This window comes from Tachypleus tridentatus, chromosome 1 (genome assembly GCF_004210375.1).
Source record: "Tachypleus tridentatus isolate NWPU-2018 chromosome 1, ASM421037v1, whole genome shotgun sequence".
Classification (NCBI taxonomy): Eukaryota; Metazoa; Arthropoda; class Merostomata; order Xiphosura; family Limulidae; genus Tachypleus; species Tachypleus tridentatus.
The window spans coordinates 109,346,601-109,364,485 of record NC_134825.1 but is presented as its reverse complement, the minus strand read 5'-3'; the positions used below and the strand labels follow the sequence as shown (position 1 = coordinate 109,364,485).

The 17,885-nt window shown below is 29.9% G+C and overlaps 1 protein-coding gene across 6 annotated transcripts in view; it reads right to left on the bottom strand.

Moving 5' to 3' along the window:
- LOC143257925 (AP-1 complex subunit gamma-1-like) overlaps window positions 1-17,885 on the bottom strand; it is a 71,691-nt gene that overhangs the window by 38,504 nt on the left and 15,302 nt on the right. For 5 of the 6 annotated variants that reach the window (XM_076516996.1, XM_076517012.1, XM_076517002.1 and 2 more), the window contains 8 exons: window positions 16,669-16,764; window positions 15,604-15,684; window positions 11,798-11,896; window positions 10,633-10,688; window positions 8,556-8,669; window positions 7,455-7,595; window positions 5,517-5,571; window positions 2,742-2,957 (listed from right to left, as the gene is read on the bottom strand). In XM_076516996.1, coding sequence (XP_076373111.1) covers window positions 2,742-2,957; window positions 5,517-5,571; window positions 7,455-7,595; window positions 8,556-8,669; window positions 10,633-10,688; window positions 11,798-11,896; window positions 15,604-15,684; window positions 16,669-16,764 — 858 coding nt within the window. The remainder of the gene's footprint in view (window positions 1-2,741; window positions 2,958-5,516; window positions 5,572-7,454; window positions 7,596-8,555; window positions 8,670-10,632; window positions 10,689-11,797; window positions 11,897-15,603; window positions 15,685-16,668; window positions 16,765-17,885) is intronic. The other variant, XM_076517017.1, reaches the window with a different exon arrangement.

Sequence of the window (17,885 nt, the reverse complement as noted above, 5' to 3'; positions counted from 1 at the left end):
CAAACTTTCCTAGAGATTATAAACAAAACTGAAATCATAACACAAGAACTTTAATATTCCAAACGTTCCTAAAGATTACAAACAAAACTGAAATCATAACACAAGAACTTTAATATTCCAAACTTTCCTAGAGATTATAAACAAAAGTGAAATCATAACACAAGAACTTTAATATTCCAAACTTTCCAAGGGATTATAAACAAAACTGAAATCATAACACAAGAACTTTAATATTCCAAACGTCCCTAGAGATTATAAACAAAACTGAAATCATAACACAAGAACTTTAATATTCCAAACTTTCCTAGAGATTATAAATAAAACTGAAATCATAACACAAGAACTTTAACATTCCAAACTTTCCTAGAGATTATAAACAAAACTGAAATCATAACACAAGAACTTTAATATTCCAAACGTTCCTAGAGATTACAAACAAAACTGAAATCATAACACAAGAACTTTAATATTCCAAACTTTCCTAGAGATTATAAACAAAACTGAAATCATAACACAAGAACTTTAACATTCCAAACATTCCTAGAGATTATAAACAAAACTGAAATCATAACACAAGAACTTTAATATTCCAAACGTTCCTAGAGATTACAAACAAAACTGAAATCATAACACAAGAACTTTAATATTTCAAACGTCCCTAGAGATTATAAACCAATCTGAAATCATAACACAAGAACTTTAATATTCCAAACGTCCCTAGAGATTACAAACAAAACTGAAATCATAACACAAGAACTTTAATATTCCAAACGTTCCTAGAGATTATAAACAAAACTGAAATATCTGTATTAAAAAATAGACATTTCACAAATATGAAACGTGTGTGTGTGTGTGAAGATACAGAACAAACTTTACACAACTACAGTACCATTATTATATTCATTTAATCTCATGCAAACTGTTAATACTGTATCAATCTGGACTCCACTATTAACCTGAACTATGCAGCAGGACATTGTTTATTATAACAAATATATTTAAATGCATTAAAGACAACAACAACATGAATGTACGTAACGATTATAATTATAATATACAAACTTCCATAAATGATGCAGTGAACCGGGCAACTGTCTGGGACCCACTAGTGTTAGGGAGGACTCGTATGCTAGCCAATCACCACGTTGCCACTGACTATAATCACATGTATTGTTAATATTCAGGAAACAGATGCTGTATCTTCAGTTATTACTGAATGAGCTCTTACAGAATACCTGTGTGATATCCAAATTAGTTAAAACTTACGCTGTACTGACATCAACTGTGATTAAAGGATAACAACACCTTCAAAACACCAGCAGAGCTTGGATTTACAAAAAACATATATCTGATAGTTGAGAATGTGAAAATATCCCATTCAATCAAAGATATTAAACATTCTGGGGAAAGTCTAGGTTACCTGCCTTTTGAAACAAAACTTTCAGGTATTCATTTGACTGCTGAAAAACACCAGAGAGTTTGTTTGTTGTTAAGGACAAAGCTACACAGTGGGCTATCTGTGATCTGCCTACCATGGGTATCAAAACCCGGTTTTTAGTAGTATAAGTCTAAAGATATACCACTGCATCACTGGGAAGCAACACCAGATAGAAAGAGAGAGAAGACATTGAAAATGGTATATGGATGTGTACTACAATTTTTTATGAAAAATACTTGTAACAAAGTAGCTAAATTAGCCTTAGTAAACAAGAACTTCATAAACTGTCTAAGTACAGATAAAAGAAACACACAGTGTCAACACAGGAAATCTCAGACAAGTGGTAACAAAACCCTGAAGCTTAAAGACAACTGGGAGATAAGCTCTCAGTATTTTATCTTAAGATTGTGGTTTTCTTCTTAACATTTAAATAACTAATTTATAATTAGTACACAATTTTAACTTGGATAATGTTACAAAGATCCTGGATTTTTATACTAAAATATTAGGTTGTTGATGAGAGAATGAACTTTCATTTCTTTTGTCCTGTTACAGAGGAGCAACTGGCAGCCTTTATCACGGTATATTTATGAACCCCCTCTTAGTTACATCAGAAACAACCTGATGGATATTATGACAATTACATCTAATCAAACTCCTCAACAAATCACTGCTTAATTTGACAGTACACTCAGGCATGACATGTTTTTATTTTGGGCTTACCATCACTTGCCCAATTGCACAAGTTACACACAAGAGAACTATACTAGAATTCATAAATACATAAAGCAAAAATGAATTACTTAATTAACTAATAATTAAACAAACAACACATGTATGAAAGTAGCAGAAGGTGGTTACCTTCCTGTGGTTCGAAATTAGGGTTCATGCCCCATTACCTGAACATTCCAGAAGTCAATATGGATAATAACTACCTTGGAACTTGTCAAAAGTGGCAACTTTTTAATTTCTAGACATTTTAACCTTGATACTATATTTAAAATTAGAAACTTTTATTTTAGTGAACTTTGATAGAAAATTTGTTAATGATAGCAAAAATATCAAGACAATAGGAGGTAACCTGGTGTAAAGGTTATAACTGTAGATGGTGTATGATGGTTACACAAAGAGTAGAAACACTAATCACTTATTGTGTAAAAGTCAAATGTAAATGCATATTAACTGTACTTGAGGTGGAAAAATCAATGCAGGATTACATATTGAACAAACATTTTCAAATTAAAATAACCATTTAATAAATTAAAAAATGGGAAATTGTTTTTCATGTAAAAAACAAACTTACGTTGGCAGGTTCAGCATCAGCACCATCTGAAGAGTTCAGCAGGTCGCCAAATTCACCAATACACCAACTGGCCACCTGTACCAGTGGCTGGCGAGTTACCAACTCCCCTGTGAGGTTGTTCCACAGTTGCTGGGTAGTGTAGGCATGAAGCGGGGTGGTCTCCGATATCATCTGAATCAGATTTCCAACAACGTCATCAGGAACGTAGTTCCCTGCCTGGTTGACGAGAAAACGAATTACAAGTGATAATTTTCTGTAAACAGAAATTCCCAGAGATACAAATGTCATTATGAACTGTATAATTACTGCCCTACTTACCATTCACTATTAGTGGGGTTCACTATTCCATGAGGTAATGTTTAGTTTTTGTCTGTTACAAGACACAACAGTGAAGTCATTATTTCTTGTGTAAAAGTACATAAGCAAACATTAGTCTTAAGGATGACTTAAAACACTGATATTGTATTTAAACCATTGATGAGTCTCATGTATTGACACTGTTAGTCAATTTAAAGTTAACAAATTTATATGTGCTATCAATATATTACTTAATAATGCTGGTAAACTACTGACAAAACAAGATCTTACTAATGCTGGTATACTACTGACAAAACAAGGTCTTTCTAATGCTGGTATACTACTGACAAAACAAGGTCTTACTAATGCTGGTATACTACTGACAAAACAAGGTCTTTCTAATGCTGGTATACTACTGACAAAACAAGGTCTTTCTAATGCTGGTATACTACTGACAAAACAAGGTCTTTCTAATGCTGGTATACTACTGACAAAACAAGGTCTTTCTAATGCTGGTATACTACTGACAAAACAAGGTCTTACTAATGCTGGTATACTACTGACAAAACAAGGTCTTACTAATGCTGGTAAACTACTGACAAAACAAGGTCTTACTAATGCTGGTATACTACTGACAAAACAAGGTCTTTCTAATGCTGGTATACTACTGACAAAACAAGGTCTTTCTAATGCTGGTATACTACTGACAAAACAAGGTCTTACTAATGCTGGTAAGCTACTGACGACACAAGGTCTTACTAATGCTGGTAAGCTACTGACGACACAAGGTCTTACTAATGCTGGTAAACTACTGACAAAACAAGGTCTTACTAATGCTGGTAAACTCCTGACAAAACAAGGTCTTACTAATGCTGGTAAACTCCTGACAAAACAAGGTCTTACTAATGCTAATAAGCTACTGACAAAACAAGGTCTTACTAATACTGATAAGCTACTGACAACACAAGGTCTTACTAATACTGATAAGCTATTCTTTAACTGTCATTAAGTATGACAGTACTTAAAAGCAGCAATTGTCATGAAACAAAAGAGGGAACATAAAAAGCATCTGTTTAAAACACCTGAATATCAACAATGGTTATTTCACCGTAAAATTAAAGCTTATTGTACTTATAATACTGCCTAAATTTCTATATGCATGTTTATAGAGTGAATCAAAATATCATTATATCAACAAATTTTCATCTAAGTAAGTAAGTGACTTTTCCATAGAAAACGTTATCACTAATTCTTTAACACAACTCCTCCATCTTGGGTCCCAGTGATTTCTTTCTTGTAGTGAAAGGAAGAGTAGTGTATATGTAAAATAGTTTATATAAATAAAATGGATAATGTACTACTTTGGACGTATAATTAAAGTTGAGGGTAGGTCAGGAGTAATCCTAATGGAGTAATAAAATTACATATAAGCACACCCTGCTTGGTATTACTGGTGCATAAACATATAACAAAAACAGAAGTATAATAACAAAAATAAGTTTTTTTTAAATTTTAACTCAATTTTCATAGTTTTGACTTCTTGTTTAAATACTATTTGTAGCACTGAAACTTTTTATATTACTACAGGTATGTACATTAATTCTTACTTGTCTTAAGATTTAAAAAAAAATCATTATACTTATTAACATAAGACTTAATAATGTTGGTGTGTTATCATCACAAGTGGACAATTCTGAAGACATTGAACTAATTACAACATTACTTATTGTAGCTGAATAAACTTCAAATTGTTGCACAAACTATGAAAGTTTGAGAATAAAACACTTATCAGCACTGGAGAATTCACATGTCAAAATACTTTACTACTACCACAACGTGTTTGCATTTGTGATAATGGGGATTTGGCAGCCAGAGAGACCGAAAGTGGAACAGTTTACGACTGTAGCACGTGATTTATGCTCTTATAAACTTAAAACTGCTCTTTGAATTTCATGTGAAGTTACTTAAGAGCTACCTGCACTAGCCACTTCTAATGTTAAAGTGATAAAAAGTAGAAAGAGAAGACAGCTAGTCAACACTATATACCACCAACTCTTGGACTACTCGTTACAAACAAATAGTGGGATTGACCATCACATTATAATACCCCTGTATATAGAAGGGTGATAGGACTTGAACCCATGACCCATAGATTCAGAGTTGAATGCCTTAATTGGCTTGAAACTTATGAATTAGGTACAAATACGCTTAGTTTATGGATACGTCCGTAACAAAGCTAATTTGCCTGATAGCTAATTTAAATCAAAACATTGGTGAATTCAAATCTTATATAAATAAATAATAAAATAGTGTTAAGAATCCAAAGCATGATTCTCTTCTCTTTCTGAGTGAAGGTCATAACAGAAGTTTCAGAAACCAATATTACTTCAATTTGTAAATATTTTTACTTTGAAAATGTACACTCTACTATAATCTAAGCTTGGAAAAAAAAAATATTTGAAAATGAGCTAAACTCACAATTGTTAAAACCTTTATCATGGTGTCCATATGCCATCTCTTGCTGGGAGCATACCTAGAATATAAAATTAACAACATCTGTTTAAGTGATATTAATAATTACAATACATTCAAAGAGAGTTAACTAGGTCTAGAATATATTAAAGATACTATGTACAAAATCTACAAATCTTTCTAAATTTTAAAAACAAAGGTTCATTAAATTGAAACACCTTAACAGTGTTACATAACTTTCTCATTTCATGTGAGATGACTGGAAAGCCCTGGGTCAGTAAAGGTTTAATATTTAAGATGTACTCCTACATTCCCATAGTCTTGTTTTCTCAGAGTTGTGTAAAAATAAGTTTGGGGCATTAACTCTATCGACACAGTTCAAGGGTCAAAGGTCATGTCATGTGTGTGTGTAAAAATGGCTGGTATGGGTTGAAATTTTTTTTTATGTAAAGGAATGAACAACGTTTCTACCTTCTTCGAAAGGTGACTGATGACCAAAGGTGACAATGACCGAAGAAGATCGAAACGTTGTTCACTCCTCTACATAAAAATTTTCTGAACCCAAACCAGCCATTTTTACACACATATTTTTCTATACAAGTTGGTTTTCTCATCATTATGGATTAATTAGTTCTTTCAATACAAATACTTCAAGGTTGAGTGTTTAGCCTGTTAGCAATTTCTTTTTTACCCATATACAGTTTTGTTACTAAACTTGGTAAATCAAAATGGATTTCTATCAATACAGTAATTTATTACTTTTTGATAATTTGTATGTATATAAAATCTAAAAGAATTATTTTGTTTCACATCCTTAACATGCAAAATTTCTTAAGGCTTAGGAACCTATAAAAAGGCAGCAACAGAGTTCAAAGGTCGTAACTAGAAGAGATAATTACTTCTTTATTTACTGAAGAAAAATAAGTTAAAATATTAGTTGTACACAATAATAATCTATATACATACATACATAGTGTATTATAACTGAAATGTGACTATTTTACAAAACATGGACACTAAAATACAGCCAAGTCTAGTCACTTTGTAAAGACTAGAGGTCAGTTTTAAACTCTTAAATATGGTAACATGAATGCATATGCAGCATTTCATTGTACCTTCTGTGATGTTAACCATCAATGGCTGAATGGTCAATATAATAAAATATATATATATATAAATGAATAATGTTATGAGACACATGCTGTTTAATCTAACACGTGTATTTTCCTGTTATAATTTGTAGTTATTCTAGAATGAAAACAATTTATATTTATTTCCTCATTTTTTTACGGTAGTTACAAGATAGGTCAAATCGACCAAACTTGCACTGAAATTCATTAGTGAAAAGAACAGATAAAACATACACTTTTCTTAAGTTTGATAATAACCCTATCCAGGTCTTATGAAGATTTTACATGTGAAATTTTAAAATTATAATATACATTAAAGTATTTTTAATCTTAAATCCAAAATTACTTTGCATGTTTGATGGGCAACATGCAAAAATAAAAATGGTATGAGAAAAACATTGCTCAATAAAAAAAATCTGGTATTTAGCATATGAAAGCATTGTAATATTTACTGATAACTTGCTAAATTTTGCTAACGTACAACTGCTAATTTAAAAGTTACAACTTGAAAACTACATGGTTATGAGGTCAGTCCCACAAACCAAGCCTGTGATGAAAAGGTTAAAACAAAAGTAAATATTATTCAAGAGGATTAATATTAAATTTGAAAATATTTTTAACATCACGTCCCTTAAAAATGGGTCACCAACTGAATTTAAGTATTTGCTTTCATAATGTTTGATAATGAACCACAAATTCTCTGTTGTTTTGTTGTTGAAATTCAAGACTAATTTGAATCCTCTCAGGACTGTTGTGAAACTTGTTAACATTCAGGAAGTACTTTTAGAGAAGTAATGTAAAAAGTTAAACTTACATTTCTGCAGTGATAAATAATTTCGAAGAACATTGTGACTTGAACTCTGGGTCAGCTTTCTCCAGAAAATTAAGTAGTTCTTTAGTCATTGTTCGGATGTTGTTTCCATTTATAAGGGCAAAGCATAACTCCATGGCTCGTCTACAAACAGTTTAAAATACTTTATTCAAAAGTAGAATTATTATTTTACTCATATGGTTTCCAACACTTCTTAACAGTACTAATGACAGAGTGAAAAACATGAACGTTGAGAACCAGTGATAACTTATTGTAACTGTTGAATAGTTAAGAGGAACAGAATAACTTATTAAACTAATCCCTTTATGAACACGACTTTAACATACAAGTAGAATCTCATAAGTGTATTACAAGCTACCAACAATCCAACATGTTTAAAAAATAAAATACATATAAAGTATGAACCTTCCTTAATTCCAGTAAATACTAAAAACCAGACGAAATTTACTTTATAGTTAATTTGTCTAAAAGTCAGGTATGTTTATGACCCCTTCTACCTGCATAAAACCATGACAAATATAGTATTTGTTACTTTCAATCTGAATCAAACATATTACTTTATAAAATACATCAGTTTAATATACAGATCATAAGTCCCAAAGTCCACTTCTGGATTTACTTTCCTTATCTTCTCAGTGACACGCTAGAAGGTACTTTCCTTACCCTCTCAGTGACACGTCAGGATGTAGTATCCTTACCCTCTCAGTGACACGTCAGGATGTAGTATCCTTACCCTCTCAGTGACACGTCAGGATGTAGTATCCTTACCCTCTCAGTGACACGTCAGGATGTAGTATCCTTACCCACTCAGTGACACGTCAGGATGTAGTATCCTTACCCACTCAGTGACACGTCAGGATGTAGTATCCTTACCCACTCAGTGACACGTCAGGATGTAGTATCCTTACCCTCTCAGTGACACGTCAGGATGTAGTATCCTTACCCTCTCAGTGACACGTCAGGATGTAGTATCCTTACCCTCTCAGTGACACATTAGAATGTACTTTCCTTACCTTCTCTGTGACACCTCAGGATGTACTATCTTTACCTTCTCAGTGACACATTAGAATGTACTTTCCTTACCTTCTTAGTGACACATCTGGGTCTTTAAGACACTCTACTATTGTGTTCCGATGCCGTTGAACAGCATTATAATCAGCATGCACAGTACGCAGCAGTGTGTGTAGAGCAACGTATCTAATAAAAAAGTATATCTTACATTACATATGCCACTAGTAGTAGTAATATATGTTACATTACATATGTCATAAGTAGTAGTAACATATGTTATAAGAAATACTAATGTATGCTACATTACATATGTCACAAGTAGTAGTAATTTATCTTATATTACATATAATGTCATAAATAGTAGTAATATACATCACATTACAGGTATAATAAAATGTCACAAATAGTAGTAATGGGTGTTAAATGACAGGGATAATAAAATATCACAAGTAGTAGTAATGTTTGTTACATGACAGGGATAATAAAATGTCACAAGTAGTAGTAATGTGTGTTACATGACAGAGATAATAAAATGTCACAAGTAGCAGTAATGTTTGTAACATGACAGGGATAATAAAATGTCACAAGTAGCAGTAATGTTTGTAACATGACAGGGATAATAAAATGTCACATGTAGCAGTAATGTTTGTAACATAACAGGGATAATAAAATGTCACAAGTAGTGGTAATGTATGTCACATGACAGGGATAATAAAATGTCACAAGTAGCAGTAATGTTTGTTACATGACAGGGATAATAAAATGTCACAAGTAGCAGTAATGTTTGTTACATGACAGGGATAATAAAATGTCACAAGTAGTAGTAATGTATGTTACGTGACAGGGACAATAAAATGTCACAAGTATTAGTAATGTATGTCACATGACAAAGATGATAAAATGTCACAAGTAGTAGTAATGTATGTCACATGACAAAGATGATAAAATGTCACAAGTAGTAGTAATGTATGTCACATGACAAAGATGATAAAATGTCACAAGTAGTAGTAATGTATGTCACATGACAAAGATGATAAAATGTCACAAGTAGTAGTAATGTATGTCACATGACAAAGATGATAAAATGTCACAAGTAGTAGTAATGTTTGTTACATAACAGGGATAAAAAATGTCACAAGTAGTAGTAATGTTTGTTACATGACAGGGATAACAAAATGTCACAAGTAGTAGTAATGTTTGTTACATGACAGGGATAACAAAATCTCACAAGTAGTAGTAATGTTTGTTACATGACAGGGATAACAAAATGTCACAAGTAGTAGTAATGTTTGTTACATGACAGGGATAACAAAATGTCACAAGTAGTAGTAATGTTTGTTACACGACAGGATAACAAAACGTCACAAGTAGTAGTAATGTTTGTTACATGACAGGGATAACAAAATGTCACAAGTAGCAGTAATGTGTGTTACATGACAGGAATAACAAAATGTCACAAGTAGCAGTAATGTGTGTTACATGACAGGAATAATAAAATGCCACAAGTAGCAGTAATGTGTGTTACATGACAGGAATAACAAAATGTCACAAGTAGCAGTAATGTGTGTTACATGACAGGAATAATAAAATGTCACAAGTAGCAGTAATGTGTGTTACATGACAGGGATAATAAAATGTCACAAGTAGTTGTAATGTGTTACATGACACGGAAAATAAAATGTCACAAGTAGTAGTAATGTGTGTTACATGACACGGAAAATAAAATGTCACAAGTAGTAGTAATGTACGTTACATGACAGGGATAATAAAATGTCACAAGTAGTAGTAATGTACGTTACATGACAGGGATAATAAAATGTCACAAGTAGTAGTAATGTACGTTACATGGCACGGAAAATAAAATGTCAATTATATTACTACTAACTTCAAGAAGTTTAGATGGAATGAACCATGTGATTATGTAATCTTAAGACTTACACTGTGTCCATTACTCAAATTTAACCTACAACTGCAATTATATGACTTATACATTGATGTTCAACTATTTTGTGAAATACATGTATACCTCACTGACAATATAGTATCTTCTCACACCACACAACATTGCTTACATGATTTGCTCTTTTATAGAAACTGACAAGTGAGAAAAGTTAAATAGCTCAGTATGGTAAACAGGAAACTTGTTCACCTGATATTTTTATCAGTATTCAGAAGAAATCTACCTAGGATATTCACACCTAAAACCTGGAAAAAGGAAATAAATAACAAATTCTTATAAAGTTTTACTTGTACACACAAAGTTTCTTCCATACCAATATATGGCTTACTTCGTAAAATGTTACCTTCCAAACTGAGGTAAGTTACTTCAGTAAATTCCTTTACCAAAAGGGGTCATATTATGAACAGGGGTTTCTTTAAATGTAATATTATGAACAGGGGTTTTATTAAATGTAATATTATGAACAGGGGTTTCTTTAAATGTAATATTATGAACAGGGATTTCTTTAAATGTAGTATTATAAACAGAGGTTTCTTTAAATGTAATATTATAAACAGGGGTTTCTTTAAATGTAATATTATAAACAGGGGTTTCTTTAAATGATTCATTTCTTTTTAAACAAAAATATTACATTAGACAACACCTGATAAAAAAAGAACTGGCTAATATGTATTTTGCTAATGTACATAAAAATATTTATTAACTGAAAAAATTCAAAATGTATCAAACCATTCTAAAACGAGTATAGGTTATTACATATCTATCATCATGATTAAAACTGGAAAATAAGCTCAGAGCCCCCTCATCATCACTACAAGATTTCTGAAACATGTAAGTCTTTGAAAACCAATTTAACCAATGAAAATATTTATTTATATAGATGTCTCCAACAGCTGTCTCAAGCTTCATGACATTAACCAATCACAATGGGCAAAACAAACAACAAAACAACGATAAAATATTTCTCAATAAGAAAATGTTTTTAGTAAATAAACCTCATAACACTTTGGAAGCATTTGAATATGTCTGTATAGGAAGAAAACCACAGAGATTATCTGGTAGTTGAGTAATTATTATATTATTTTGTATTACTGTGTATATCTGAACATTTTTAAAGTTGAATGGTTAATACTGGTACTCATAACAGCATTCTGACTGGATTGGTATCATAATACACCAGTCTTGTACCTTTCATCAACATGTGTTACATCTGTAATAGAACCCTACCCTACTTGTAAGATTTATATTGTTAGTTTTAAATCACATATATACTTATACGCTATTCCTTTAGTTCGTCGTTATCAGTTTGCTATAAAACTTATTTACAAGTTCTCCAACAACTTATTTTCCTTACCCTAAGTCCACTCTCTGACTTGATATCCATGATGGACAACACAGTTTCATACAGGATAGCATTACCTACATTTTTACTTGTTTCTGTATTGGTCGCCACCTGTTGATAGAGAAACATAAACACTGATCTAATGTAACACACTATACATCACTGCAGTTTTAAATATACTAAATGCAGCAACAGCATAGTGTTACGTATCGTGGACTTGAGAAAATACACATAATAACTAAGATGAAATATTTATAACTGATATCTAACAAAAATAAATCCTTGGAAGTTTTCCTGGTTTTCATACAAAAGTAATCTGCTTGTACAAAAATATTTATATGATAAAGTGAAGGGAGGTTGTTGTCCCTTTGTCAGAGACCACAATAAACACACACACATTTTCAGTGGCTCTTTCTTTGTAAATATTCCACACTTCACCTTTTATAATGCACATCTTGACCTAACACCACAGTTTATTAGTAAGGAACAATATTACATCTAAATTACTGGACAATACTGTGTTACTCAATTAACTTAAGTTAGTAATAGTCAATATTGTTACAGAACATATAATAATACCACAGTTAAATTGGTAACAAGCAGTAAAGCTGGACAAACAACAGAATCTGTTAATTAACGATTATCTTCAAATACATTATTCTCACAAGGTTATTCTCCCTATTTCTAGTTTGTTTTTAGTGTTTTTAAAACCATTTTCAAACTATCCTTCACAGGCACATTTATGAACAACAGTTTATGTTATCTTAACCCTAAACCGTTCTATATAAAAATGTGTATATGCAACACATCTGAACAAGATAAAAATACCATTTACAATATTCCATACAAATTTTCACACAACTACCCTAACTGTACTAGCAAGAAGTGTTCATGATGTGTAGACTTTTGCTTTATACTTTAAGTGCTTTCTTTGTAACTAGACTTAGTTGTAATTAAACACGAGTCTTATTAACTCTTCAGTAGAGGGTCAGGTCCCAGGCACCAACCAAGTGAACATTTTGTGCTTTTTATACTTTTCCATTCTATTTCTTCAAAATTAACAAGCACATAATCACAAATTTAAAGAAATTATGAGTAAAGATTACAAGAGTTTCACACACAAAATATCGTGTTTTGTATCAAGTGTTAAGGTATGTTAAACAATGTTTTCATGTTTTGTGTCAAGTGTTAAGGTATGTTAAACAATGTTTTCATGTTTTGTATCAAGTGTTAAGGTATGTTAAACAATGTTTTCATGTTTTTGTATCAAGTGTTTTGGTATGTTAAACAATGTTTTCATGTTTTTGTATCAAGTGTTTTGGTATGTTAAACAAATGTTTTGTATCAAGTGTTTTGGTATGTTAAACAATGTTTTCATGTTTTTGTATCAAGTGTTAAGGTATGTTAAACAATGTTTTCATGTTTTTGTATCAAGTGTTAAGGTATGTTAAACAATGTTTTCATGTTTTTGTATCAAGTGTTAAGGTATGTTAAACAATGTTTTCATGTTTTTGTATCAAGTGTTAAGGTATGTTAAACAATGTTTTCATGTTTTGTATCAAGTGTTAAGGTATGTTAAACAATGTTTTCATGTTTTTTGTATCAAGTGTTAAGGTATGTTAAACAATGTTTTCATGTTTTGTATCAAGTGTTAAGGTATGTTAAACAATGTTTTCATGCTTTGTATCAAGTGTTAAGGTATGTTAAACAATGTTTTCATGTTTTGTATCAAGTGTTAAGGTATGTTAAACAATGTTTTCATGTTTTGTATCAAGTGTTAAGGTATGTTAAACAATGTTTTCATGCTTTGTATCAAGTGTTAAGGTATGTTAAACAATGTTTTCATGCTTTGTATCAAGTGTTAAGGTATGTTAAACAATGTTTTCATGTTTTGTATCAAGTGTTAAGGTATGTTAAACAATGTTTTCATGCTTTTTTTTCTACTCTTTTGCATGTTCCGCACCCGAAATACAAAATAATGTTTGTTTTAAAAGTTAAAATATTTCAGTGCATCAAACAATTATCAAATTTAACATGTGAAATCCTGATTATATTCAGAGAAGAAAGAGTTGATAAAACTGAGAGAAAAAAACACTTTGTATTTTATGTTAACTAACAATTCTCTGTATTGGTTCAGTCAATTTGACTAATCTCAACCACCATACAAATTTGGAAAACGAATATAAATTTTGCCATTTTCATTCTTTAATAAAAACATAAAGGTTTAAATTAAATCGCTTGAATATCTCATACCATTACACATTTATATATACTTATTAGTTTTATATTATATTATCTCATACCATTACACATTTATATATACTTGTTAGTTTTATATTATATTATCTCACACCATTACACATTTATATATACTTGTTAGTTTTATATTATATTATCTCACACCATTACACATTTATATATACTTGTTAGTTTTATATTATATTATCTCACACCATTACACATTTATATATACTTGTTAGTTTTATATTATATTATCTCACACCATTACACATTTATATATACTTGTTAGTTTTATATTATATTATCTCATACCATTACACATTTATATATACTTGTTAGTTTTATATTATATTATCTCATACCATTACACATTTATATATACTTGTTAGTTTTATATTATATTATCTCATACCATTACACATTTATATATACTTGTTAGTTTTATATTATATTATCTCATACCATTACACATTTATATATACTTGTTAGTTTTATATTATATTATCTCATACCATTACACATTTATATATACTTACTAGTTTTATATTATATTATCTCATACCATTACACATTTATATATACTTGTTAGTTTTATATTATATTATCTCATACCATTACACATTTATATATACTTACTAGTTTTATATTATATTATCTCATACCATTACACATTTATATATACTTACTAGTTTTATATTATATTATCTCATTCCATTACACATTTATATATACTTAGTTTTATATTATATTATCTCATTCCATTACACATTTATATATACTTAGTTTTATATTATATTATCTCATACCATTACACATTTATATATACTTATTAGTTTTATATTATATTATCTCATACCATTACACATTTATATATACTTATTAGTTTTATATTATATTATCTCATACCATTACACATTTATATATACTTATTAGTTTTATATTATATTATCTCATACCATTACACATTTATATATACTTATTAGTTTTATATTATATTATCTCATACCATTACACATTTATATATACTTATTAGTTTTATATTATGTTATCTCATACCATTACACATTTATATATACTTATTAGTTTTATATTATGTTATCTCATACCATTACACATTTATATATACTTATTAGTTTTATATTATGTTATCTCATACCATTACACATTTATATATACTTATTAGTTTTATATTATGTTATCTCATACCATTACACATTTATATATACTTATTAGTTTTATATTATATTATCTCATACCATTACACATTTATATATACTTATTAGTTTTATATTATATTATCTCATACCATTACACATTTATATATACTTATCAGTTTTATATTATATTATATTAATACCTCATACCATTACACATTTATATATATATTTTAGTTATATTATATTGACCTTTCAGCTATACTTGGCTAACAATACATAAATACAATGACACTCTACACAACCCATAACTGTTTTCTCAACAATAATTCACTAAAAAGACAACACAAACACTAATGTTAAAAAACGTCATGTATCGACGACTGGTCAACATACAAAAACAATTTAAAAGATTATACTCACCTGGGCTAAAATATCATTCATGGCCTCACTCGCTTCTCCATCATTCTTCCCTAGCAACCTCAACAATCTCAATATTTTAACCTTCAACAAAAAACAAACCCTAACATAAAATCACACATCTTGGATCTTTTAAAGAAACTGTACCATAAATACACGTATCTTTGATCTTAAAAACAAACCTTAACATAAAAACACAAATCTTGGATCTTTCAAAGAAACTGTACCATAAATACACGTATCTTTGATCTTTTAAACAAACCCTAACATAAAAACACACATTTTGGATCTTTTAACACTCCTACGAAAAGTGGGGCCTAATAGGCCCCCAAACAAATTGAAATGTTATTAATATTAGGCTAATAATTTTGTATTTAAATGAAATTGCCATTTAAATCCATTAATGAATGGATTAACGAGATTCCCACTGTCCCTATCTACTATCTAGCGAAACCACAGCCAGGGGAACGGGCTTGGAGAAATCAGGACTAGAAACGTCTTTTCGTAGGAGTGTTAAAGAAACTGTACTATAAATACACGTATCTTTGATCTTAAAAACAAACCCTAACATAAAAACACACATCTTGGATCTTTTAAAGAAACTGTACCATAAATACACATATCTTTGATCTTTTAAACAAACCCTAACATAAAAACACACATTTTGGATCTTTTAAAGAAACTGTACCATAAATACACACATCTTTGATCTTTTAAACAAATCCTGACATAAAAACACACATACTTAATCTTTTAAAGAAACTAACATAAAAACACATTTCTTTGGTCTTCTAAACAAACCCTAAAATAAAAACATCTTCAGCAAAGATAGCTTTATTTTTCAACATGGTTATCAATAGTTTGTGGCATATTAAATATTTTATTATCTTTTATCATTAACTTGTGTTATTTTATTTACTTTGTGACCTTCTGTCATTAACTTTAACACAATAGTCCATGGACAATGTTCTGCAGGTAAAGCCAGTCTGGTCATGTATAACAACCAGAAAACACTGGTTTTTATATCCTTACATACATCAACACCAACTAGCAGACGTAAATACAAACCTGTAAAAAAGGATCAGTGACACCTGACACATCGTGTTCTGGAGAATATCCAGCCATTATAAGATTCTTCAATATTCTTACCAGGTTCGGAACAAGCTAGAAATAATCCGTCTTCTATAACTAATCACATTAACACTGCTTCTAAATTTCTACATATCTACTAAAACCAAACTACAAAATTAAAATATAATACTAGCAATATTGGTCAGAATTACCACAACATTGTGATACAAGCTAAAACTGTGCTATTCAACAACCAGTAATCTTTGAAATTGATACATTTTTACAGACTTTGGAGAAATGTACATTCAACATCAGTGTATTCTGAGAAATAAATTAGGTTTAATGTTCACATGTTTATAATAACTGATTTCATCAGTTAAACAACTGAGTGATTGAAAACCAAATTGTTATTGAACAGCATTTAACCGTTTCCCTGAAACAGTAACTATGATCCTGTCAACTTGTTTCTCTCTCAGATCTTTTTCAGGTGAGATAATAAAATATATGTTCTATAAACATTTTTATAAAAATGTGATTGAACTTGTGCCTTTTTAATAAAACCAGTTTCAAAACTGAAATCTAACCAATTACTTTAAATATAACATTTTCTAAAGTTTCAAACCCTTTCTTAACAAGATATATTTCATATTACTTTGACTGATAAAGGACATTTATACGTCTATACACACAGTAACTCTGAGATATCCTCAAAAAATCTGGTCATGTTTTATTAAAATTTACAAGTGTCTTTTACACAATGAATGACATTATTTTAATTACATCTTTCTAATAAAAATGTTATTTGTCTGTTGTGGTTATTTATACTCAAATCCTGAATAGTTCAAGTGCAAGGTGATTTTAAATTTAAGTATAAAAATACTTTTCTTTATCTTATAGTTTTAATAAACATTCATGTAACCCTCTAAAACCTAAATACTTATCAAAAGTTTAAGTTAAAAGCTTATATTTCCAAAGATCTTTAAATTATATTCATAATTTCACATATGGTTACTTGTTAATGTTTTATTTTCATTTCTTGTCCTATTCATATTGCCACAAGCCAACAATGCCCTTGAGACATATAACAGTGTCTCAGACAACAACACAGGCATTTGACAAAATTTTGATTCAGCCTTCAGAACTGATTCAAAGTATGATATATATTTAAATAATGTTCAAACCTTTTAATTATGAATTTTAAAACATAACTAGTA